The sequence below is a fragment of the Chelonia mydas genome, chromosome 9 (genome assembly GCF_015237465.2).
Source record: "Chelonia mydas isolate rCheMyd1 chromosome 9, rCheMyd1.pri.v2, whole genome shotgun sequence".
NCBI lineage: Eukaryota > Metazoa > Chordata > Testudines > Cheloniidae > Chelonia > Chelonia mydas.
In genome coordinates, this window is record NC_057855.1 from 81,850,321 (window position 1) to 81,876,659 (window position 26,339).

At 39.7% G+C, this 26,339-nt stretch overlaps 2 protein-coding genes and 1 non-coding gene across 5 annotated transcripts; 1 reads left to right on the forward strand and 2 right to left on the reverse strand.

Moving 5' to 3' along the window:
* Positions 1–1,637: 1,637 nt before the first annotated feature.
* MAGT1 (magnesium transporter 1) lies at positions 1,638–19,553 on the reverse strand. Of its 2 annotated transcripts, none has more exons than XR_005226733.2 (10): positions 19,333–19,550; positions 18,337–18,506; positions 17,264–17,381; positions 15,203–15,343; positions 14,507–14,647; positions 13,244–13,333; positions 10,920–10,983; positions 10,628–10,716; positions 4,941–5,031; positions 1,638–3,523 (listed from the first exon to the last, which is right to left on the reverse strand). XR_005226733.2 is itself a non-coding variant. In XM_007060163.4 (10 exons), the coding sequence occupies exons 1-10, from the start codon at positions 19,540–19,542 to the stop codon at positions 3,508–3,510; spliced, it is 1,116 nt and encodes a 371-aa protein (XP_007060225.2). In that variant the 5' UTR covers positions 19,543–19,553; the 3' UTR covers positions 1,638–3,507. The 2 variants fall into 2 exon arrangements, 1 of the variants encoding a protein (XP_007060225.2); XM_007060163.4 differs by lacking the exon at positions 10,628–10,716 and adding an exon at positions 8,136–8,210 and having other exon boundaries at positions 19,333–19,553.
* A 1,831-nt stretch (positions 19,554–21,384) lies between these two features.
* On the reverse strand, positions 21,385–21,502 carry TRNAL-CAA. Its single transcript has 2 exons — positions 21,465–21,502; positions 21,385–21,430 (listed from the first exon to the last, which is right to left on the reverse strand). It is a non-coding gene; the product is annotated as a tRNA-Leu (tRNA).
* A 253-nt stretch (positions 21,503–21,755) lies between these two features.
* LOC102946319 (cytochrome c oxidase subunit 7B, mitochondrial) lies at positions 21,756–25,111 on the forward strand. 2 transcript variants are annotated; one of them, XM_007060162.4, is made up of 3 exons: positions 21,756–21,930; positions 23,114–23,238; positions 24,889–25,111. In XM_007060162.4, exons 1-3 carry the CDS (start codon positions 21,894–21,896, stop codon positions 24,964–24,966), a joined length of 240 nt encoding a protein of 79 aa, XP_007060224.1. In that variant the 5' UTR covers positions 21,756–21,893; the 3' UTR covers positions 24,967–25,111. The 2 variants fall into 2 exon arrangements, with proteins under 2 accessions (XP_007060224.1, XP_037765319.1); XM_037909391.2 differs by lacking the exon at positions 21,756–21,930 and adding an exon at positions 22,012–22,264.
* Positions 25,112–26,339: the final 1,228 nt, after the last annotated feature.

A 26,339-nucleotide genomic window follows, 5' to 3' on the forward strand; every position in this document is an offset into this window, starting at 1 on the left:
CCCTCGTGGAAAAACCGGTTCTAAAAGGGCTTCTAAATTTAACAACCGGTTCTAGCGAACCGGCTCCAGCTCACCACTGCATGAGCCCCTATGTTCACTGCTGCTGCATTACCCAGATAAAGCTATTTGATTTCTCTCCACCTCCAGAGGAGAAGTGGTTTGTTTGTTTTTTTAAAAAAAGCAGAATTAAATTTTAAGACTAGAAACGCTTAGTCTGACAGTCTGGTTACATGATTTGGTAAACCCAATTTGCATAGCAGTCTACAGCCAAGCCTACTATACTTGCCTTATGCTGTCTGCATAGTTTTACACTTACACATAGTCTGTAATCCCAAAATATTTAAATGTATAGCTACCACAATAGCACAACTGAGGGCAGCAGAGCTGGAATTGGAAATTTTTGCTGAGAAGGCCAGCTCAGAGCCCCTCACTCTTCTGAGCAGCATAATGGGATCTTTAATGTCTGCACAGAACAGACACAACCCTTTGGTCTAAAGGCATACACAGAGGGAATTGATGGTGTTCAGTTGATCTAGGTGGATTGAAGGGGTAAGTGGAATCTGCTAAAATTCAAACTAATGGTTCTACAGAGTGTAGGTATTTCAACCCTGACTGTTAGATCCCTAAGCAGATCTCCTTGGCACAAAACAGGGACCTCACAGGTCTTTATTAGAGCACTTTGTTTGCTCTATTTTAATTCACCTTGCCTTCAAGTCTATGCATTGTATTTACAGTCTTGGTAGAGAAGACAGAGAAATGGTGTGAGATGTAAAACATTATCCCCATTTTATAAGTGGGGCACTCAGCCACAGAGATTAAGTGGCTTGCTCAAAGTCACAGAGCAGGAGAATCTAGATCTCTTGCCTGTAAGTCCACTGCCTTACCCATAAATGCCATCCTTCCTCTCTACCCACTAAAATGGTCTGGTCCACAGGTTTCCTACAACTGCTTGAAAGCTAGTGAGTCATATAAACTATGTGCTCCTCTGAAGAGCCTATAAAATGTACCTCGTGTATTTAAAACTATTACTAGAAACAAGCCTAACAACATAGTTAAAGCAACAAAGATTTTACCTTCTCAGAAACAGAGTCCTTAGTGGCTACGGTCTGGATAGCTTAGATATTATGACTATGTTCCCAACAGTTGAAATTCAGCAAGTTTGAAAATAACTAATGGCAGCATTCGTGGAGTATTGATGAAAAAGCAACAGCTGAAGCAATTCATAATTGCATTGCAAACATCTTCAAAGTTCCAGCACTCGGTGCTGGCTTGCTTCTTCCTATACAAAATGCCATACTGGATAAGACCAGTAGCCCATCTAGCCCAATATCCTCTCTCAGGACAGTGGCCAAATGCATCAGAGGGAATGTACAAGAAAATCCATAAGACCAAGATAGAATTTCCTAGCCAGAAGAGTAGTTTTCTCCTAACACTGTTGTATTTTGGGACTATATTTTCTGTCCTAGTCCAGTAGGCCCCAGACAATTTATCTGGTCATACTGCTGACAAAAAGTCTATTGGGTCAATATACTGGAGTGAGAAAAATTAACTTCACTTTCAAAAGGAATCACAACTTTCTATTTTATTAATAGAATATTTTATAATATATGTTTAAATTTCAGACGCAAGAACAAGGATCAGACTGTAAAACATTTTATTGAAAGTTGTCCAAAATCCAGTCAATCATGTGATTATCTGTGCCACTAAAGCTCATCATTCTGAGCCGTACAAAAACATCTCAATATTTAAATTGAACCATTACCAAAAGACTAGATTAGTGTAGTTAAGGCACTTGAGATGTAAGTTAACTTAGCGAACTTGCATAACAGTAACATTCTAGTTTGAATGAAGCGGTTATTTCTCATGTACTCTTCAGTCTAAAGAAAACTTCCATAGCCCTTGCCCCTTTGGGACAGAGAAGAGGACAGGAGGTGAGAAATTACCTATTTATAACATCCTCCATGATAAAACTACCTCCAAGCATTTGTTCTGCCCTGCAGCAGGTAGCACTATCTAGTCAAGCTGAAAGAGTTCCCACCAGTATAGGTGCGGGAATTCCCAGTCATGGAATTTTAAGACTATTTGGGCTGAAGCAGAAGAAGTCAAGTCTCCTCCTTCTTAGGGATGGGATGGAGAAGGAAGTTTCTCAGGGGCTCACCATTTTCTGCTCTTATTTCCTCTAACAAGCAGAAAGGGCTACTATAAAACTAGAGAATCTCCACTGGGATAGTAATATTTATCCTAGGATCATACCCGTATTCCCCCCACCCAATCTCCCTAGTAAGTAAGGCTGAAGGAAATTAGAACAAGTTAAAGGAGGTGGCAAGTTACAGTTCCAAGTGATACTGACTGAAAGTGCTTGCATGTCTGCTGGTTTGGCAGGATTCTGAGAATATTTTTAAACCACATTTAGGATCCCTCTGCTTTATCAGCTGAAACTGGCTACCTTTTGGGCTATGTTTCAGATTAGTTTTTCAGAATCAACTATTTAGAATGAAGAAAAGGCTAAGAACATTCCTGACCTTGGGCTATGTAGACTGGACTCACTGTGCCAGCATTTATTGCATACAGGGGAGTTTCAGTCTTAGGCAGTCAGAGAGTCCTCACTGGCCAATTAGTAACAGGACAATGTGTTCAGAGGGGAAGGGGGGATTTCCCAGACCTATCAGACAGCTCAGGATAGCAGAGACTGCAACAAATGGTGGTAATTTTATTAAAAAAATATATCAGTGTCTTTTTGGTAATGGGGAGTGTTGAGCATTGAGGGGAAAACTCAATATTAAACCACTCTAGGTAACTTAATTCAAGATTCCACATGCATTCACCAGTGCTATATGTTGATGACTTTCCCTTACTCTGTGGGGGTAATCAGTTGCACTGCATTGCAGTCATATACAAGAGATTCAAGTTGAGGACTGTAAGATCTGCACATTTGCCACTAGAAGCTGGAGAGTGTTCCAGAAAAAAGGAAGAGGTTTCCAGGTACATGCTGAATTTGGCCCCTTCATTCATGAAAGGGTATGACTCAGGCAGAGTTATGAAAAAAGGGAAAGGAAAAATGCCAGCGAGAGTAGCAACAGGTCGACAGGAAAGAGAATGCAATTAAAAAAACAAAACAAAAAACATACCACCCCCCTCACCTATGAGGGAGCAGAAAACAAAATGAGGCAAACAAATTATCAAACTGAATGTAAGTACTGTTTCTAGTTATTTCAAAGAAACACTAGTAGTCCATAATCTAAGTTTTGAATTCCACTAGGTTTAAAGTAAAATGGTTTAACATGATGTAAAGCTTATGAAAAAAGACTGAATCTTAATACTCCATGTCATGTTCAGAGCATACTGCTTGTCATATTAAGGCACTACACATTTTCTTTGGTTCAGTGTTTAACTATCTCATTCGCTTTAAAGAGAGGTAGCATGAACCATACACATTTAGCTCTTCAGTTCCATTACACACAATTTCAGAGTTGACATCTTTCAAATGCTCCCAGCTTGTGGAATCCTTTAACTCATCAGGAAACTGCAACAAAACATAGGATATTTTTAAAAAAAGAACTGAATTAAAGTAAGAAATATTCCATTTAGTTTTCTAGACGGTTTCATTTAGAATGATTAGGGGCATATGGGAGAATGTAACATGACATGAACTGGGTATATGGTACAGCTGAGGTGGAAGTAGTTGGGGAGAAGTTCCTTTACAGCAAGTCCTATAGTAACTCATAAAGTTGATTGGCTCTGGAGGGAACCACATCCATACCTCCTGGGCTACAAAGTTGATTAACATACAAAGGTCATTGATGGTAGGAGAATTAAAAGCTGAAAACGTGGGGGTTCTGACAGTCTCCTTCCACATCAGTCACTAGAAAGAGCAGTGATCCAACTTTGTCCATTGCTCTGGAAGCACTCCCTCATTAGTTCCAAAACACAATATTGATTTTAATAGAATTTTTTTTGAAAGAACGATTGCCCTGGCAGAAAGATGAAAATATCAGCCTACAGAAGCAAGGGCAAATCATAAACTAGCAATAGAAGAGGAGGTCAATGGGAGCTGGCTTCCTAACTCCCATTTGAACTTTTAAAAATTTTCCCCAAAAAGGATAAAATAGTTACAAATCAAAACCTGGTGTTATATAGAGTCCTGTTGATTAGGACTTCAGCCCCTCAAAAACTGTACCAGATGCTCCATATAACAAATGCAGAGACACAGACAGCTTTGAAGATCTCAGCCCAAGAAATTTAGAACTCCAGGTAGAATTTAAGTTCCAAATCCCTTAAGCAGCTTTGAAAAAAAATCTCATCTCTAATGAGGTAACGATTAAGAAAGAGGTGAATTGGAAAAAAATATAGGAAAAAAGCTTTAAGGTCATCAAATGCTTCATTCCTATTACCGAATTTATGGCGAGTAATGACAATGGGGCATTAAAGGTGTTTAATGCTAAGTAATCTTTGGGTTCTTACTTACTCTATACCTGTCAGATTATAAAAAGTACCATAGCACTTTTTCTTTTGTTTTGAATAAGATAGAGGAAACAGGGACTAAACTGTTGACAACAGGTAAAAGTTTCTGGTCATTACTGCAATCAATTCGCTTTTACACCCCTAGTTTCACCAAAAAAGGGTTTTCAGGACAGTTTGTTTTCCATTTTTCTTCTGAAGTGGACTTCAGGCAAAGTATTGTTTTTTATAGTCACCCACTTTTGTCAAAAAACTATTGGGAAGGGAAACCCCAATCAGAATGAATGTAAGGTAACAGTTTATTGATTTTTAGTTACACTGTAAACCATGCAAGTAGCACCCCTATATTTTTATAAAATCTCAATGTTTTAAGTCACTGTATGTTTATTTACTAGAATATTCTCTGTTCTAATCAATATAATATAGCTACATCAACACCTATGTATTAAAGCACAATAATTTAAACAGCAAAAAAGCCATACCTGTATGGGTAGCCATGGTATTTAGATCTGAAGACAGAGAGCAGCCAGCTGAAGAATAATACCACCAGGCCAACACCAGCTACACACATTACTGTAGATAAGCAACAGAGTGCAGAATAAAATGACCAGACAGGTAAGTCTACCCTGAAAACACCACTATGGATAGGGCTTTAAAAATGCTCAATAACAGCTAAATCTCCACCTGCTGCACTCAATGGGAATTTAACTGTGGATGTCAACAGGAGCAGGATTAGGCGATTGCTGAGTCCCTTTGAAAAAAATCCCACCCTGTGATGCTGGCAGACCAGGTGCCAGCTCTTGTCAAGGCTTTAGACCTCAGCAGAGCACTGACAAATTCACTGCTGGAAACCAGTCTGTTTTTTCCTGTGTGTTAGTATGGTTAAGATGGGTACTGAACTTACAACCAGGTGTTTAGACTTTATAAAATGCTTGTAAATTGCTGCATGCATTAATCTCACTTATAATATGTTTATCACACGCTATCAGGAAATATTTAAGTGTTTGCTTTGCAACTGTAAAAAAAAAAAAAGTTTGCTCTGAAACTCTGAACCCAGTCAGGAGGGATCATCTCCTGTTCATCAAGAAGGCCTATCAAAACTAAATGGGCCATTATGGGACACCACAATACAAAGGCTTTGGCTATGTCTACACAGCACACCTTATAATGGTATGGCTGTGCTGCTGCAGCCTCGCTGTTGTAAGATGTGCTGTGTGTGGCTCTCTAGCTCTCTCGAGCGACAAAATAAAACTACCCCCTATGAGGAGCGGTAGTTCTGTTGACAGGAGTGCAGCTCCCGACGACGAAGTGCTGTCCACAGCAGCGCTTTTTGTTGCTAAAACTTGTTCCCGAGGGATAGGTGGGGGGCGTTTCACACCCGAGTGACAAAAGTTTTAGCGACGAAAGTGCAGTGTAGACATAGCCTTTATTAATTGCCCCTTCCACTCTTGAAGAGGCTACATGCAAAAGGGCTCGTCCCATCAGCTTGAATTCAGGAAGAAGAAAATACAACTAGCTGACAAGAACGCTTTTCATCTCTTTTGCTGTTTGGACTCACAGGGCCAGAGCTATGAAATAGAAGCAGAGATCTGCAGGGTCAACCTGGGTTAGTCCTAAAAGACATTCAGAGCTGACAAATTACAACAACTCTGTCACCTTTTGAAACTATACACTAACTCATTTGTTTATATGTGTTTGCCTGCTTTAACCTTGTAATAACTAACTCTCTCATTTCTCTTCTTAGTTAATAAATTCTTAAATAGTTTACTATAGGATTGGCTACAAGCATTGTCTTTGGTGTGAGATATAAGGTACAAATTGACTTGGGTAGCTGACTGGGGTCCTTTGGCTCTAGGAGTAACCTGAATACAGTATTTTGTGATCTTTGGTGTATAGCAACCACCTATCACTAAGTCCAGCTCGCCTGGGTGGCGAGATAGACTGGAATGCCCAATGTGACTCTGACTCCATGGTAAGACTTATAGTGCTTTAGGAGTTAACACTTGTTACTGGGTTGGTGAAATCTAATTATAGAACATACAACCAGTTTGGGGCCTTTGCCCTACTTCTTGACAGTCTGCCTTGAGGTTGGCACTCATGGTAGCGGGCCACTCCAGACAGCGTGACACACCCTATATAGATAATGCAGATCCAGTATAGAAAAACAAGCCCCTCCATCTCTTTTAATTAACAAATATTACATAGCACTTATGAAAGTCCATATTACCCAGAATGCCTTTTTTTCCCTCTCTTGCACCTCACTAAGCTCCTCCAAATGCTTCTGTAGAAACAGAAAGTTCACCTCTTTCAGGGTATACTATGCACAACAGTTCAACTGGGTAGAGGAAAGCATCTCTCTCTCTCACTCACTCACACACACATGTACGTTGTGGAGCAGCAGAATAGGGGAAGGTAATTTCATCCCTAGGCTGGGAAGTAGCAGGGCAAAGGAGACAAAGGCTGGTGTCAATAACTCCCTGCTCCCATCCACAGGGCTGAGTGTGCAGGGGGAGTTTGAGCAGAATTAACTGTTGCAGATAAATGAGAGGAGCTAGTGCACGGCCAAATAAGAGTTCTTGCACATTATAATATAGAAGGTTGTGGTTGGGTCAGCGTATACTTTTCTGCTGAACCAACCGTCATGAACCGAAGAGAAGGAAATGTGCAAAACATTTCTATAAAACAGACAACACAGATGATATACAAGCATTTAAAAAACCTGAAGGTGACAGTGTCCCTTTAAGAAGCAGCCTACAAATAAATGTTTGAGAACCTCTGTGATAAACCATAACAGCCACAATCTATTAGGTCAATAATCTGTGAACTGACAATAGACTGAAAGAACATTAGTCGTCTTTGTTACACGAACCAAATGTACATAATGTTACTTGAGGTGTACATGCTTCATCAGGTTCTAAAATAGAACTGTGGAATGTGACAAGGTAAAGGCTTGTGTAAATGTGTAAAGGATTAGCAGGTCGCTGCCTGTCACATTGCTATTCAGGATGAAGTATAAAAGGAAGGGGAAGGTGAGTCAAAGAAGAAAGCTGTATCTTCTCCCCTCCTGGCTGGTTAAAGCAAGGAAAGCCTCCGAGGAACTATTGCACAGCGTTTTCCAGCTGATTTGCTCTCTGCTTCATGATAATCTGTGCATAATAAACAAATAAACCCTGAGGAAAAGGCTTTAAAAGGACTAAGGCCTGGAGCTTTATGTCCATTTCTTGGATGATGACTAATCTGGATTTTTAGTTAAAGGCCATTTTAGAAGATCAAATATATATTTGACAACCTAGAGCTACCTCAGTGCTCATCCCTCAATTATGAGTTTAATAAATAGTTGAGCTTTTATTTTTTAGTAGTCTCTCACAGAGAAACGAGACAATAGTGAGACACTATCTTGCTTCTCTCCTCTGTGCTCCAAGTCCACTCCAACAATTGTATGAATAAAAGAGGGAATGTGAATTAACTTTGAATTTTATGGTTTTGCTAGATTTAGTGAACGACGAATTAAGTGCAGAGAACCTAAACACCTTGGGGCGGGGCGGAGGGGGGAGCTAATAAGAGTGCCAGCACTGTCGTAAACCATCACACTGGAAACATTTCCTGAATGCATCTTCCCTTGATGGAGATTCAATTAAGCAACAAAATGCACTGCTTGGATTAGAAGTAGTACTTACTTTTTCTTTTCCCCACCTCCATATCAGAGGTAGCAGCTTCATGCAGGAGTACCATTCCTAAAGTAACACCACCATCTGAAAAGCTGTTTAAGGCTAAACTGACAGAGACACGATGTACTTATTTTTAAATTTAATAAATCCATTAAATCATAATCACCTATGTGGCACATACAAAACTTATTAGAAAGATTAAAGACTCCCCAACCAAGATAGACACTGTAGAAAAATTACAACTAACATGCAGTAATGGTATTATTATTCCAGGAAACACAGAAGAGCAAAAACCAGGAAAATGTAAGGGATCTGTTTAACTGCACTAGCTACAAATCATAATTAGACTAAGCAAGCTTGCAACAAATAGTACTTTTCCCTCAGAAAGAGGGAGGTATGAATTAAGACCTTGCCTCTAATTCATATTGCTCTACCTTGTTCACCTTCCCATTCCTGATGAGAAGTGATTCTCAAAAGCTTGTCTCTGTTATTTAACTTCTGTTGGCCTAACAAGATGGTAGTTAATATTTTTCTGTTTTTGTTTAATTTGACAGACTATAACAGGCACAAACAGCAAAGTCTGGACTTTTCTCTTATTCAGTTTGAACTATTATTCACCAGTAAAAATACTGCTAAAATTAAGGTCAGGATTTATAAGCTGGTTATGCTGTATTTGACCATAAGGAAATCTAACATAGTGAAACTCTTTTGACAACAAAACAGAACGCAAGCCCTACATTGTTTAATTGCATTCTAATATGTACATTTCAGGCCTAATCCTGCTCCCACTGAAAAAGAATGGGTTTTTATCATTGACTTATAGACCCTTCAATTCCAGTTGAAATGACTCTTCAGTTAGTGAAGCTACATGAAAAGAAGGACTTAATTATGAAATGATACTACCAAATTGTGCCTTTTTTGAAGAGCTTTAATGATTAGAAAATTTGGTAGGTACATGGAGGGAGTGGAGACACAGACACACAAAATGAGAGCACTTTAAAGCCCCCAATTTGTTTTAACATCTTGTCATTGCAATCTGCCTGACACCTCTTGATAGGTGGAATTTGACTAGATTCAGAACCAACAGAGGAGAGTAATAATAGCTAAAAAAGGAAAGAAATTCCCTCTGCCCCAAAACTGGTCTTTATGGCAACATTTTTGCCCCAAAAAATATCTCCCATGCTGTTCAATAAATGCACTGAAATTTGGAAACCCTTTCAGAACACAGAGTCACAAAACACTACCACCTGCTTAAAACAAACAGAATAAGTCAAAGGTGCAGTGAAAGAAAACAAAGATTCCTGGTGCTTTGTATCAAACTTAACATTAATTTCTTCATTCACCTGAACTGACAAGTTATCGTATATTGTGGCTACACTGTAATATTGTAAAGAGACAAAAGACTGAGCCTGTCATTTACTGAAATAAAAAGAGACTCTGGGGGGAAGAAAAATAATTCACACAAGACCCATTTTGGAGCCTGATGAAACCGGATACCAGCTGAGAATTACAAGGTCAACTGTAGTTTTTTGTTTTGGTTTTAAAACTAGAATGTGAAACAATGAGAAAGTTAATGCGATTTTAAGTTTTGTATCATTTATATAATGTGTACCTCCAAAATGCTTAGCAGAATTAAACTACAAAAAGGAAAGGAATTGGGGGTGGGTGAGTAGAAAAAAGGTAGACTGCATTTTCAGATGAGAAGAGAGCTTGAGGGGGAGACACCCTAGAAAGTCTGCTCCAGATGGCAACAGCTGTAATAGAGAGGCTCATGCACCAGTGACCTTACTACGGGAAAGGAAAGGTCTACAGGATGGCTGCAGTATATTATGGAGAGTTTAAAGGAAAAGGGAAGGGAATTTTGTACTAGATCTTAAAATGAACCAGTAGATGTGGAGCCAGTGCACTAGCTTGATGTTATTATGGTACATTTTCTGCTCTTTGTACTTTGAAAATGCAGGCAGGGGTATCTGAAGAGCGGGGACTTTGAGGCTGTAGAGAGGTTGTTGCTATAGAAAAGGCGAGGAGACAAACACCTGGACGAAGATTTCAGTAAGGAGATAAGGCAGTGGCATACAGAAGTGATGTGGAGGTCGGAATTGGTGGATTTACAGAAACACAAAAGATGCTTGAGGAGGAAAGTTCAGAAACAAGGACAACTAAGGTTACTGACAGTGGAAGGAAAAAAGTTGCACAAGTTGGAAAAATAGGAGAGAGGAGTTGAATTGGAAGATATTGCTCTTGTCCAGAAGAAAAACTTTAAAAACATATGTGAAGGCAGTGGTGACAAAGCTATAAGTTTACTCTGTCAAGACAGGAAAACAAAAGGTGTGAAACATTAGCATAATGGCTAAGGTTAATATAATAATAGGAGAACTTAGAAGTGTGCAGTGGCCCATGAACTAAACATCTATGGGATTCCATTGGACAGGAAGTCTTAGTACAGAGGAAAGACTCCACCAACAGACAGAGAAAGAATGATTAGTTCTGCTTCCACTTACCTATTGCCAGACACTAACACAGGCTGTCTCAAAGAATGCAGTCGTCCACAGCTTCATTTAAGGACATACGAAGAGAATGATACCTAATCCTGTTGAATTGGCAGATTGTGGGCATAAGGAAATGTTAGCTGTTGACATATTATAAAGGCACTGCAAGGTTTTGGTCACCAATATTGGTATTATGTGATCAGTTTGAATCTTAGCAAACTACTCCTGTAGTGAAGGGAGAAGGTATAGGTTTGGCAGAAAATTAAATTGCCATCAGATATGTATATTTCATTATAAAGGATACTAAACAGTAGAACAATGTGTGTTTCAGCCACAAATTGGGCTTGGCTGCTTCCATGGATATAGTTCTGTAAAAGACAAAATTCAATTAAGAAAGAAACTTTGGAGCAGAGTTTAAAGTAATTAGTAATGGATATAAAATCTGGCCATTGAGAACGAGATAAACAGAAAGCAATAGCAAAACACAGGAAATGCAGATAAGAAAAATATTAAAAATGAAAATTATTTTCACTCAATGTGGCTTAGACAAAATATTAAGCATGGTTTGTTTGATATTAAAAGGTTGCAAACTGAACAGGTTAACAAACAGCTTAGACTATATGGAGAATAAAATTTTACTGCTAGTCAGTTACATATGCAAAGCTTTGCGTATGCGGGGCTATGTTAGATCCAAGCACAACAACATTTTTGACAGCAGCTCAGCAATACTTTATAACACGCAGAGAATTAAAAAGGAACATGTGGTTTGAAAGTGTATGTGTCTGTCTGGGTAAAGATCATGATATAATTTCACATTTTACTCACAAGTTAATTTAACGATCTGTGAAGCAGCATTCAGTTCAGTGTCAATATCTGGGGCACAGGCATCTCAAGAGATGTCATATGCCCAGTACAACTGAGAAGCACTTGAGTTGCATCTTGCCTATCTGATATGCAAGGCAGAACTGAAGAGGACAAGACAGGCTGATATAACTTTTTAATAAGTCATAGGATTAAATTATTATAAAAGTTCAGTAAAACATTGCCAAAGAGAACAAAAGCATGTCTGAGTACATACAAATAGAAATAATGGTTTTACATACTAGTTACTGGGTATGTGGAGGAGGTGAGGAGAGAAGTTGTACATGTTAAAAAAAAAAAAAAAAAAGGCAGGCCAGGTTCCGAGAGGCAATAAAATGGTTTAACACAGAGAACCTGAAAGCAGCAGAAGAAAGTTGCTTAGAAGTCCAACTGCTGTCACTTCTCCCACTGCCCGGAGATGTCTTAGTTTCATTTTTTAAAATGTGTTTATGGAAGTGACAGAGTAGAGCAGCGGGGGGCATATGAGAGATGGAATTAAAATTTATGGAGACAAGACAAAGAAGGATGGATGGGCTGAGATAAAAAGTAGATAAAAAAAAAGCCAGTTCTGTTAAAATAATGTACCTCCAGAGTCTAAGCAGACAGTGCAACTGTTGCGCTTCCTCTAAAATAGATTAGTAACAAGAATATATTCTAGAAGAAAGCGGTTAGCAAAATATCTATAAAATGTAATTCCAAGTTTGGAAGTAGAAAATAAAACAGGTATCATTTCTGACTCACTTAACACGATAATTTGTACTTATCTACCCTAAATAATTCTTTTTTGTATCTTCACTTAACTTTTGATACGTCTACAGCAAGAAATGGAAGCCTCCTCTTAAAAGGCAGCATACCTGAAACTAAGAAGTCCCTCAGCATTTAAAATAAATAAATGGAACTATAGACAATTGAGTTCCCTCTTCTGAATTGGTTTTCCCTGCTCCTAATACAGGGTTCTGTCTAGACCATTCCCTTTTTAGTATTAGCTATTACATGCAATCTAGTCATGAATTAGTGATTTATCATACTGAGTTGAGCATGGCATGTCATCAGGCTGGTCAAAATGATCATTCTTAGTCTGATTAGTGACTACATTTCTAGTTTTATTTTTATGTATTTTATTGCACACAAGAGAAATAGCTACAAAAGACAAAACACTTAAACTGAATCAGACATTAAGCAGCCTTTGTTCTTGGATCATAGGGTTAATAGCACCATTCTTGTGGCATTGACACTAAATTATAAGGCACTACAGCAAATAGCAGTCTGGTTGTAATGAACTTCAAACCAATTTAGTATATACTGTCACATTTACTCTATGTTCTCTAAGTGCTAACAACTATGTAGTAAACTTGATTGGCAAATTCTGACTTCATTGCTTTGTGATAACATCCAAAATATTAATCACAATCCATAACAAAAAGGTCATGTTTCTTTGTCCTTCTTAGTCAAAAGAATGATAGGACCCGATGTGGGTCCCTCTAAATCCATGCTGGAGCCCTGAGGAGCTTCCTGTTCCCACATCTTACTCTCGAGGCCCTTCTTTCATGATTCCCATATTTCTGGCAGAGGATAAATAGGTATTCCTTCTAAACCAGTTAATACAACTCCTCAAATTTGCCCACTGACTGCTCAAGAGCTCCTTCTGTAGTATTCCTACTCTTGCTGACACAGGAAGAGAGAAGTCAGAAACAAAACTCGCATCCTGGATTTTGTGTTTTTTAATATGGATCTTTTCACTGTAATCCTACAAAGATAAAGACTTACCACTTGTCCTGTATGGGGATTCTTATGAGCATATGGTGGCCCTCTGATGTGATTCCACATTTGGCCTGATGTCATTGCTAGCACAAAACACTAGAAAGGAAGAACATAAGACAAATTAGTATGGACCTCATACGTCTCTCTATTCAGTTTTCATCTTTGCAATTCACTTCACCCAGGAATGTACAGATGTTGATATCGCCTTATACAACGCATAGCACAATATCTATTCTTAACTGATAATGTTTCTCACAGTTTGAACTGAAAAGCTTGCAATCAAGTAGTACTACCAGACAACCAAGAAAAAAAAGCTACATGAACCTCATCTTCACTCTAACCAAAAGTATGGACTTTTCCTTCCAGAAGTCATGTTTTTCAAAAATCATCTCCACTCAAACCTGAAAGTCTGTGGCACAAATAACCCTTTATGTAAAATATGAATACTGTAGTAATATGATCTGCATTACACCGAACTCTTGGTCCCCGTGCCTCTGGATTTTGCCATTAAGATCAAAAGACTCTTTACAGTGTACTACGTTCTAGCCAAGATGTCCTCTCTTCTTAGAAGAACAATAAGCTCACATTTCAAGGAACACTGGATTTGCCAAACTAGATCAGGCCACTGTCCCATCAAGTCTGGTATCAACTAATAGCAAAACAAAACCACACCAAAGCCGTATAGCAGGGAAAGATTCTTTCCGATCTTCTGAATGCTATCAACATATGCCCTGATATATAACATTTGATTGACTGTATCTTGAATAACTTCAAACACTGTTGGTCACAAAATTATTCAGCCCTTTTTACATACCCAGCACCTGTACCAATACTTAGGACTTTAAGCTGCAATTCCAGAGGCCAAATAGCAAATGTTTGAGTCTGAAGCCTGTATTTTAATATCCTGAAAAATGAGTTTTTACTGAATTAGACTAGGGATAATCAGAGCCTAAGTATAAACTAGGTAAAAAACTCATTTTAAATAAAATTCACACTAATAATCTGTGTGGAGGGATGTGGCATGTAGTCTGGCCTCATCTGTTTGGTTATAAATGCTCTCCTGAATTGCTCATGTTCAGCTTACTCTGAGGTCAGTAGGAGAATCTGGTTTATAATACGCCCAGTTGACGGAAAAAGGTTATTTGTTTCACCACTAAATAGTTTCCCACGCAGGAGAGGTAACAAAGCAAATGCAATATTTCCTTCCCTTTCAATTCAATCTGGATCAAGTTGAAACAGGGAGAGGTTAAAAAAAGTATTTTTGCTTACCAAAGCAGCAAAAGCCCAGCCAGTTTTGTTATAGAGAAAATCCAGGTTGCTTCTCCGTAAGTATACAAGGCCACCAATGACCGCCAGCAGCAGACCCAACATCAAGGGACCAGCATAATTCGGAGGTCTTATCACTCGAATCTATGCAAGCAAACGGTTATCTTAAAAAAATTCTTTTTTTAAAAAAAACAGGATGAATATGGAGAAATAAAACCATACCAATGTACACAACACACCAACTTAATATTTCTTTAATAATTCTAACTGTAGTTCAGAAATGAATGCCTTTTATCTTTTGTTTCAATAATACATACTATAGAGCAAAATCTGTTAGGCCATATTTAATATTCTTCCTGTGATAATGATAAAACAGCTTTATTTCCATGGAGGTGGATGCTTTTACTGGTGGGTGAATCCACACAAGTTTGTAAAGGGATTTGGAGTCATTCTAGGGGAAGAGCATTAAATAAATGTAAAATATTATAATGTGGCATGTAAAACAAGTTGCCTGTTTTTAAGAGATACTTCATCTCCAAAGCTCAGCTAGACACAGCTGGGCTTAGGACCTGCTTTGAACAGTGTCACTGAGTAGCCAATTAGAATAGATTTCCTTCCCCATTGTGTATATCTGGCAAACAGACTCTCCACAGCTAGATTTACATCGCAGGAAGGAAATGAAAGTCCATCTGTACTTACATTGACATCAGTCCTATCAGCTATCCAGCGAGCAAGCTGCTCAGCCGCAAAACCTCGCACTTGCAGCTCATACGTGTCACCCCTTTTAGGTTTCCCTTTAGCTGGGAAGTTAATGAAGGTTGGAGCCGAGTTCATGTTTAGCTGCATTAAAAAGATTAATAAATAAAAGTAGAAGTGAAGCATCAAGAATTAAAGTTATTTAGCCATTTAAACTTTTCTTATTTTATTGCACTTTTCTTATTTGTTTCTCATTCATGTTTTGTCCTGTAGCTTATTCACGTAATTAAACAGAAGGGCTATTCATAAAATAGATCTCATGGGTATTTCAACAAAAAATAGTATTGTAGCCTGAATGTTTTTTCTCATAAAATGGTCTAGGATATGCAAAAATCCATGACACAAAATTATGTATACAGTACATTAGTCAGACACATTCTTCTTGAATGCTCCATACTTTCTTCTCTCTTTAGTATCCAGAATGTCCTGAGACACCCACAGTTATTCGATACCCAATGCTAACAATAATGCACATCTCAGAAAGCAGTTTGAGACTGGATATTCTCCCATTAGGTTTAACACAGCACTGTTTAATTTCTAATATAAACAATATTCTCATGTCTTCGATACTGACATCTGTTGTCAGCAAAGAACTCAAAGAAGGTTGTACAGTTAATACATGTACCTGAAATCAGCTGAGAGATAAAGCTCCTGAGAGTTGTCTATATGGTAAAGTACTATTCTTGCCGTTGCTCATAAAGGAAGGTTTTTTGAGTCTTTGTATACAAGTATATCTATAAAGAAATCTATATAGTAGTGTCTAGAGTAAACGTATTGGCATCAAAAGATAATCGCATACATCTTAATGAATACTGATGAGCCTAGCATATTTCTATAGCTAAGCAGCTATTTCTGTCATAAAAGACCTGCATAAAATTTCCAACAGCACGGCTTCACCAAAGTTTCACTGTGAGCCTAAATCTTAGATAGGGTGTGTAAACCTTTCAGTGACCTTGGACTGAATTATGCTTTTAGACTGAAACAATCATGGCACTCAAAGCTTGGCAAATCAGCTACAAAATCTGATTTTCCTTTTGAGTTGCTTCAACATGAAACTGAAATCACAGTTTTGTAAAGGTCCAACTGTAAATCTCCAAGATCAAGATTTGACAATTCTCTGAAAACAAATTAACACAAACATAATGTACATTCTGGATCAAGTACTATCCCGAATAATCTGTATGATTGAGCTGCACAGGTTCCAAGTAACTTGAAAGAATGCAAGGAGGGTGGCATTTCTAGTTTTTTCTGAGGATTTTGCACTTCTTTCAAAAACAGATTTTGTGTCTTAAGAGACAGACCACAGATTGTTTGCCTATAACTAACATGGACTTTTATTTTTAGGAAAAAATTAAGTGGACATTTTAAAGAGTAATTTACTGTGCATTGCTAGTAACTTGTCACATTTCTGAAAATCAGACGGACATGAAAATATTTCCAGTCAGTTAAAAAAAAAAAAAAAAAGAATCAGTTTTCTGACACTGCTCCTTTAAATGGGACACCGAGTTTCTTAAAAATACCTTTATAACAAATTAAATGTTTTTCCCTCCCCCATCACTGTTTAGAGTTAGAAGTCTTTTGCAAACTGCCACAAACATTTAAATTAGTTCCGGTATTTTACAAGTCACTGTAATTCCATTATTACACTGAATGGCATTACAAGAGTTAGACATAAAAGACCTAATCAGGTCATCCAGTCTATCACTCATGCCTATTCAGCACTGTTACCTGTGTATTATTAGTAGTTTGGCCTATTAGTGCTACTGTCACATTAGCAAACAAATCTTGCATATTTCTCATGGATTGGAGGGTTGTTGTGGTTTTAAAAAAAATCTGTGCAATTTCTATTTTGCAGCAGTTTCGTTACAGATTGGCCAGCATCCCTCATTATGGTAATACTGTACCATATCTTCTGTATTGTAGATTTCTTTATCACTGCCCCCCCCCCCCCCCCCAGTTCTCCCCAACTAAAAATCACTTTAAAAAAAATGAAAAATATATTACCATCTGAAATACATCCGAGCCTTCATCAAAATCCACCATGGCAAAAAAAACCTTATTGGTAAATGCACTGGAGTATCGCCAGGAGTTTGCCAGAATCTGGTATTCTTCATCAGCTTGCCTGAAGAAAAAAAACCAAAACAAAACATATAAAACCAGATGTTATACTCATGAGGCTATGTCCAAAACAGAGGGACCTGTGAACATCCTTCCAGCTCTAACATCTCACTGGAAGTAACATCTCCCAACCACACCAAAACTCCTTTTCAGTTAAGATTTTAAAACTAACAAGATGGTCATGCTTCATTGCTCATTCCTCTGTTTTCAGCACTGGGCACACAGAGTTTTTTGTTTTTAAGGTGTGGGGCAGATCTTCTGGACTGGTCAAGCTGCACTGGGCCCACCATCAGGAAGCAGGGCATATGAAAAACTGATGCTCAAGGCTGTTTTTCATTGTGCCCAGCTGCCTGTGCTCCAAGGTGCTGCTGTGACAGCTGAGGATCATCAGAATGCAGCAGAATTCAAGGTATGCCCTCTTCCCCCAACATGCTTCTGTACATGGAGGTGACCCAGAGATTTCCCCGACTAGCCATTAAAGCCATCTTCAGTGTCCCTTTATATCTCTGGAGCAATGCAAAGTGGCAGAAGCAGAACCCAGGATCTGATACAGTATAAATGTAAATAAATACTCTAGATATGAGCAAAATCTTAAACTACAAGGCTCAACAGCAAACTCTAAAAAAAGTGTTTAGCCATTCACCCAAAAAGATTAATGTTAACCCCTCCAAAAACTTCCCTTTTTCATACTGCACAGCTGCAATTATTGCAGCACAGAGATCAACACAGTTAATATGACTTTAGATGATCTGTGCATGTGCATATATAGGAGATTGCATTAGAAAAATACTACTACAGTTTATTGTGTCTTAGTAGCTCTCTCCCACTCTGAAACTGCTCAAATTCAAGAAAAAGGTACTGCAAAGTAGGTCGGTACAGCTTTTACCCACTCAGAACATATGGCACCTTTTACAGTAACCATTACATTTAAGTTCTTTAGAATTTAATTAAGTCCATACTTGCACACAGCACACTGTCTGTGAGGCTGAAGAGCAGTGAACATCACAACCACTGAGTAATTTCTTGGTGGTGCCTTTACAAGGCGACGAAACTTGTCTCCATTCATTCGGATAACAGCTCTTTTGCTGGCCCACTCCATCAGCTGGCTAACTTTTTCAGATAAAACCATCTAAAAATAAAGTCAAAAATGTTTATTTTAAAAACTGGACTGACATTAAAAAGAGTCTTGTCTTTTGATACTCTGAACCGTTAACAGTCTCATGGTGACATTTCAACAAGATGACTGAAATTCTGGAGTGAGTGTTCAGTACTTCCAAAAAAAATCAGGTCAAAAGCCAACGATCAGGCATTAATGTACCAAGAAAACAGATCCTAATATTGTCCAGTAATGCTAAACAAGCCTACTGATTTAAATTAAATTATAGATTAGTTTTGGATCACTTCCTGTAACTTAAGAACATTACCTTGTTCAAAAAATAACTGCTCAGTTGCAATGATTTCTCTATTCGGATACTGTTAATAGGCTCCATTCTCTTTAGCTAATCCAGACAAACCCATACACAAGTAGTGCAATCATTTTCACATATAAAAACACTTATCTGCATGTAAGCTTGGACACATCTTAGTGACAGCAACTAAGTAAGGTCCACAATTCTTCCCTACCGATGACCACAGATGACCTCGCCTCAGGCACGACCCGGCTCCCCGCGCTGCCCCCTCCGGGCGGACGGCTCCCCACAGGCGGGGCCCGGCTCCCCGCGCTGCCCCCCTCCGGGCGGACGGCTCCCCACAGGCGGGGGCCCGGCTCCCCGCGCTGCCCCCCTCCGGGCGGACGGCTCCCCACAGGCGGGGGCCCGGCTCCCCAAGGCTAGGCAGCCCAAGGACATGGCCGGGCTCCCCCAGCGGAAGGTAGCCAGGCAGACTATGGCCCTTATAGCCCTGGGAATCCCGGGCCGGTTTCTCCCTCAGCCCAGCTGGTGGCGGGGGGCCCTCACCTCCTTCCGCTTCTGCCCTGCAGCCCAGGGTCCCTCGCAGGCCATCAGCACCACCAAGACCCCCAACATCAGCACCCGCAACGCCGCCATGTCCGCTCCTTCCACCGGCACCCGCCGCTGATTGGCCTGGCCGCTTACTCGGAGCACCGCTCTATTGGCCGAACAAGGCGGACAGACTACTTTCCATTCACGTCCTTGGCTCCAGCTCATTTTGTATTGGTCTAACGTCCTCATCCGTCAGCCAATCATAACGAGGCAAGCTGTTGTAGTGCGATTGGTTGTTTGATGAATTGGGAGGAGTCGGTTCGGAGGGCCAAGGAGCGGAACTAGTAGTCGGATGGGCTGTGATAGGGACCGCAGGATGCAGGGCGGAGCTAAACTGGCCTGGGTGTTGGGAGTGCGATGAGCTGAGGCAGCAGCGTCACTGCAGTTAAATAGTTGGAGTAAGGACAGCATTACAGACAGGGCACAGGGCAGCATCAGCAATGCAGAGAGGGGTGCCTCGTGGTACCGAGGTGTCCAGTCTGGCTTGCACATTATTCTAGGTGCTATTTCAGGTATTATTTGTCTGGGAGTCTCATCCGCAGCTCACATTGCACTGACAGTCTTTTCCTGTCCTGTCACATTGTAAATGTGAATCTTAATGTCCTATCCTCGTGAAGCACCCCAGGATTGCATTTTCAGCGTTACTGATGACTAACCAGTACTTCTCTTCAGCTAAAAGTCCGTTTTCCAGATTGCTTTCCTTGGCTTCCATTTTTCTGAGCACTGTCTCTGGTTCTCCATTTCCAAGCTTCATTGCTCCACGGTTTATGGTGCAACTTTCAACTGTTTGCCCCTGAAATTGTTACTGTATTAACTACTAACCATGTTCTTCAGCGTCTATGAAAAGTCCATGAGATCTGAAGGCGCCGACCCTCTGAAGGCAGATGGGTCTGTTAATACACAGAAGACACTTTTATTATACATTTATACATTTTATTATATATTTATATTCGGTTAGACATAGGATAGCAGGAGCAACCAACAGGATGGCTGGATGCCTCTGAAGAAATAGTGCATGCCGGGAGTATTATAATTAGGAAAATAATCTTTATAGTAGATCCTCAAATACCCCTCTCATGCAGCTACACAATCCTATATTCCTATACTGTGGTATTTATTTTAAAGTATCATCTTGATCCGTCAAGTTTTATTTCTTGTATCCTGTCATAGTTTGTGCAGATTTGGACCGTCGTGCTGTAACTGGGTCTACCTAAGAAGACCCTTGCACGCAAGTGGAACCTCGTTGACCTAAGCAGAGCAGTTTCGCGGTTTGCCTCTTCATGGATCATAAAAACTATCTGGAATATATCAGTATAGCTATAATAAATCAATATCGATAACATACATAGTTATATACGAATAGAGATTTCCGCTATACATACAGGAATGCACGTTTTTTGTATAAAGACAAGGCACTACCATGCATGCATCTATATCACTATCAAGAAAGAGATAGAATGTACTTCCATACCTATATCTTTCGATGTATGACATAGGTATGGATTTAAATTCTATCTTTCTCGACATATTCTTACTGAGAGATTTTAATTTGGTAGCCATTACATATGCAAGAGTTTACGTGATTTAAGTATTTAAATATGTTCTTTATACTTATTCTATGCACCTGTTTGTATAGATATAAACTGTGATCTTTCAATCATATAACTACATGCTTAATTTTACTCATATGCACATGTATTTGTAAAATCAGAGCCACAGGGATTTTACATTATTAAGATCGATACATCAATGACCAAGTTAGATCATGCCTATGAATCAGTTAAGGCTTTCTCTGAATATATAGTGTAAATCCCTGTCTTTATTTAGTCATTTTTATAATGTAAGTCCCTATTTAATGGGCGCCACAATGTATATTTATATTATGTAAATTCCTGTCTGCGTGAAGTGATCCCTACCCTGCCGCGTAGTAAAACGCTTCCTCGGGTGCTTATTACAGTTAAACTCGGTGTTTTACTCGCACAAATACCGAAAAGAAAAAAAAAAATGTGTCAGAAGTGGGATTCGAACCCACGCCTCCATACGGAGACCAGAACACCCAGCCCTCGAGAGAGGAAGGCACTTTAAGCCTTGAGTCTGGCGCCTTAGACCACTCGGCCATCCTGACACCGCTATTAAAAAAGGCAGCTGGGAGATCCTTATTCTGCACTACAGAGTCACCGCCACTAAGATTCCTCTCCTGACTGACTAATTCCCATAGCAAAAGCCATCACTAACGTAGGGAGTGTGGGGGAGCCCGTGGGAGTCCCGGGCCCCCAGCTTCCCGGGTACAGCGGATTCTTCCCATATGGTTGTAAGAGCCCCTCCACGCAACCGCAGAAACTACATTTCCTAGAATGCCGTGGGGCCGCGCTCAGGAAGAGGATGGAATACATGCCCCACGGGGCGCATGCGCAGCGTGCGGACTTCCTGGCTGGCCACCATTTTGTTTTTCACTGCTCGCAAGGGTATAAGGCGCAGAAGGAGAAGGACAGAAATTATCTGTCCGAGACGCCAGCATGTTGCCTCTGGCCAGAACCGCGGTGCGCCTCAGCGGTGAGCTGTGGAGGGGTTTTGGGGCACAGCTGGGCGGGTGTCCCCAGAATCCCAGTCCCCTCTGAACCGAGAGCTCTTGAGCCGTGTAGCGCCCCTTCCTCGCCGCTCCGCAGCGACCTGGTCCGCACTGGAACCCAGCCCCCCCCGACCCCTGCAGTCAGTTGCCGCCGCGAGCCCGTTCCCCGTCCGGGTAGTCTCCGCCGAGGCGTGGGGAATGGCGTGGGCACAGGGGTCTGCTCATATGGATGCTGTTGGAGGAATGAGACCTTGGATTGTTACTTTCCAAGGCAGAGTGGGCGCTATTGATATATACTGGAAGCCTACGGATTGATGGGTGATGTCTTGTTTGAGCACATAAGTAAACGTTTGGCAAAACGCTTAATTTAAGCTCAGTGGTTTTTAAAGTGGAAGCTAAAAAAAGGGCGGGGGTTTAATGTTAGGGAGACCATGTTTTAGTGTGTGACTATTTCAGTGCATTGCCTACGTAAAATGCTCTGGAAATAACATCAGGTTACAGCCTTCTTGAAGTTGGTTGTCTGGGCCTTGATCTTACCTAGTACATTTAATTTCACAAGAGTAAGTTCATACAAAATTTTTCAGCTCTTGGGATTTATATTTCAATTAGCATTGTCTACACAGTGCGTGAGTCTTTTTCCTGGTTGTGTGTGTGAGAGCGATACCATCATAAGTTTTCTGGCTTCTTTGCTCCTTCTGGAAACACTGGGATTAATTACAGACATTCTTTGTGAAAAAGTGTGTATTGATAAGTTTATAGACTAACCATATATCTTAGCATTTGAGGAAGTGATTGTACCTAGAGTGGCACTAGAGATTTGAAATTGAGTGAACAAAAGGTTTTCATTTCTGTGGGTGTATTTTATAGTTACCTGCCTAATAGTTTTAAAGTAGCTTGCCAACCAAATAAAATAAAATATTAACAAGTCTTTGATGGATTTGTCTAAAATGGATCATTTTCTCTGTTCCAGCAATTGTGTGGCTTTGTAATGCTGTCAGAATGTTACAAAGTCTTGTGTCTAGCTCTCTGTTTTAATGAAGATCATCCTTATCCTTAGTGTTCTGAAGTACATTTTTTCTAGGGGATGGATGGGAGGACTGCCAGAGACTTGAATAGATGTGTATATCAGTCCATTGGTACATCTGACATTTTGACAATTTCTCTTAGCTCGGGGCACTCAGTGGATTGCAGCAAGACAGAGTCACCACAAACATGCATCTGACTTCCATGATAAATATGGCAACGTTATACTACTTGGTGGAGCCCTATTTTGTGCCTCCATTTGGGGATATGTAAGTACTATATGATTGGTACTATCACTAGTGTCTGCTGTAATTATAGCCCTGAATTTGCAAGTTGTTATGCACCTTTATAAGGATTTGCCTGTATGAAGCAACTCGAAGTGTAGGGCTTTGGGGTTTCCTGAAAGAGTAATTTTGTATGAATACCCCAAAGGGAAGCGATTCATTAGTACAGCTTTAAATGTAGGGCTTCAATAGGCACTTATTTTGAATATCAATTTATTGCAAGTCTTCAGAACTGTTAAACAGCTTGATTAAATATAAGCTAAGCACACTTCCTTTGTCTAATAATGCATTTCCAAAATGGGCAGTTGGATGAGTGAGCTATTCAACTCGAGTTTTCTTTTTATGTTGGTGAAAATATTGTGTGGCTGTACTATAAGATCAAGATATTGGGCTGATGCTGTTATCCCCTGAATTTCACAGTATCTGTTTTTAAATGTTTTAAATATAGATTTCTAATACAGTATGTGACATAAGTCTCCTTTCTTTTACAGTTTAGTAAAAGACAGGTGTGGATGTTGAGTTATTAATATTTCTGTGATATCAGTTACTGTTGTAAAATAGTATAAATGTAATACCAATGGAATCAGTGTAAGGGGCTGAATAAGATGTCAAATCTGAGAGTAAAAATAATACTGATAAGAATGATGCCCTTCAACTGTTCTTTTTTTAACTTGAACAGTTGCATAGGTTAAAGATACTATGAAACTGTCACTCTCTAAAAGGAGACACCTAATATGCATAACTTTTACTCTGTATAGCTTTATTGGATTTGAGGGCTACTAACTATTAATAATGGTTAGGGTCCTATCAAATTAATGGCTGTGAAAATTGCATCATAGACCATGACATCTTTTGTGTACTTTCACCATGTAATAGGGTACTTTTTTATAGTAAGTATTCTATGCTACAGAGTAAAAGTATACAAAAATACACAGCTTTTCTCAAATGGGGGGTCCCCACCCAAAAGGGGTTAGCAAGGCTATTATAGGTAGCAGTGCTGCTCCTGGTGGCAGTGTTGCTTTCAGAGCTGGGCATCCCTCCGCTGCTCTCTGACCACTCAGCTCTGAAGGCAGTGCAGAAATAATAGAGGCAATATCGTGACCCTCCGATAGCCTTGTGACCATCCTTTTGAGTCAGGACCCCCAGTTGGAGAAATGCTGAATCTTAAGGGCTTTACATGTTTATGTTTTTACCATTTTTAAATACATATTCATGTTAAGATTTAAGTATCTGAAACTCTGAAATTCAAGATTTTTAAAATGCTGTGAAATTTATGAAAATGAACCATGAATATGGTAGGTACCTAATAATGGTCTTTTCAGTCTAGCAGAGCAAGGTATAACATGATCCAATAGCTGAGAGTTGAAGTTAGACCAACTCAGACTGGAAATAAGGCATAATTATTTAACAGGAGAGTAATCAGCCACTGGAACAACTTATCAAGGGTCATGGTGGATTCTCCATCACTGACCACTTTTTAAAACAAGATGGGATGTTTTTCTAAAAGATATGCTACCCAAAATAATTTGGATAAGTTCTATGATATACAGGAGATCAGCCTAGATGATTACAGTGGTCTTCTGGGCCTTGGAATTAGACAAACTTGTTCTTATATAACTTTTTAATCTATTACAGGTGGCAACACAAACTGGAATTGAGTGGAATTTATCACCTGTTGGCAAAGTTACCCCAAAAGAATGGAGAGAGAAATAGCCTTTCCTTATTCTGGACTGAAATGTGCAGTAATCCTGAACTGGTCTGAAACTTTCATTTATGCCATACATGTAATGGCATCTGTTCACTGATTATTGCTATCTGTGATGTGGCATTACTGGTTTAATAAATATATTTAAAAATTCTTTTGTTCATCTAGGTCTTATTCCTGTCCCATGTTTCATAGCTTGCTATAAAAGTATAGTGAGCAACTTTAAGAATATTGCTTGGTTATAAAATCTTGAATTTTAGATACATGATATTCGTTAAGAACCACTGATATGAGTTTAGGATAGATGCAGATGATGAAGTAACTGAAGGCAAATGGATCTTTTTGCAATAACCAGACATTTAAGAGCGTGTAGACTTTATTCACTTCAGCTGGACTCTGCATGCAGACTTACTGCAGGGACACATCTTCCATTCTTAAATCATAGTTCTTTTAACAAAGAAGCATTGTATTGTCTCTTTTTTTCACATAGCAGTCGTCTTAAGGGCTGCAAGGGGCCCTAGTTTATCAAGTCTCCCTTTCAGGAATCTAGCATCCCCAGCATCCTCTACTTCTTACTGGGTAATGGAAAGTGAACTTATCTGAGTACATTTTAAAAGTACCCATTAGCCAGAATAATCATAGTGTGGAGATAGCAGCAAGAAGTATATGCTTACAATCTGCAAAACTAAGTACCGGAAGCTAGTGATAATATAGAGGGGAGGCCAAAATGTTCAAGAATAGATTGCCTGTATAAGAGGGCTAAACATGGCTTCTGCTTAACATCAGGCTCCTGCTGAAATGGTTCTTGAACTCAGGAGGTCGGTGGGAAGTTAGTAATGCCTGCCTTCTTGCCTTCGGTGGTGCTGTTTGGAGCCATGAATGCTCTTAAAAGTCTGACTGAGGCTCTGGCTATACCAGAAGCATTTTACCAACATTGGAATGCTGGATGCTATACCAGAAAAGCACTCCTAGTTTGGATGCAGCTGTGTTGGTTGTGCTTTTCACTGGTATAGTGAAAGCCTATACTAGTAAAAGTGCTTCGGTGTCAGTGAGGATGTAGATGCAGTTATACTAGCAAATCCCATTAGAGGCTTCTGCCAGCGTAACTGTCTGTCAGGGATCACTCTTCACACACCTGATCAACATACCTATGCTGGCAGAAGTCTCTGTAGGTTGAACCTGTTTTTAGACTGAAAGGCAGAGGCGCTGGGTGAAATCCTCATCCCAATTGTCTATAGAAATTGTCATTAATTTGCTGATTCTTTGTATATTTAAGTAGTGCCTAGCACAATACACCCTAGACCAGTCTGAGGAACCAGTTGCTGCCTGATTTCCTGTTGCAGCACTTGTGCAAGGGCACCTGATAACTCTGGGGTGTTCT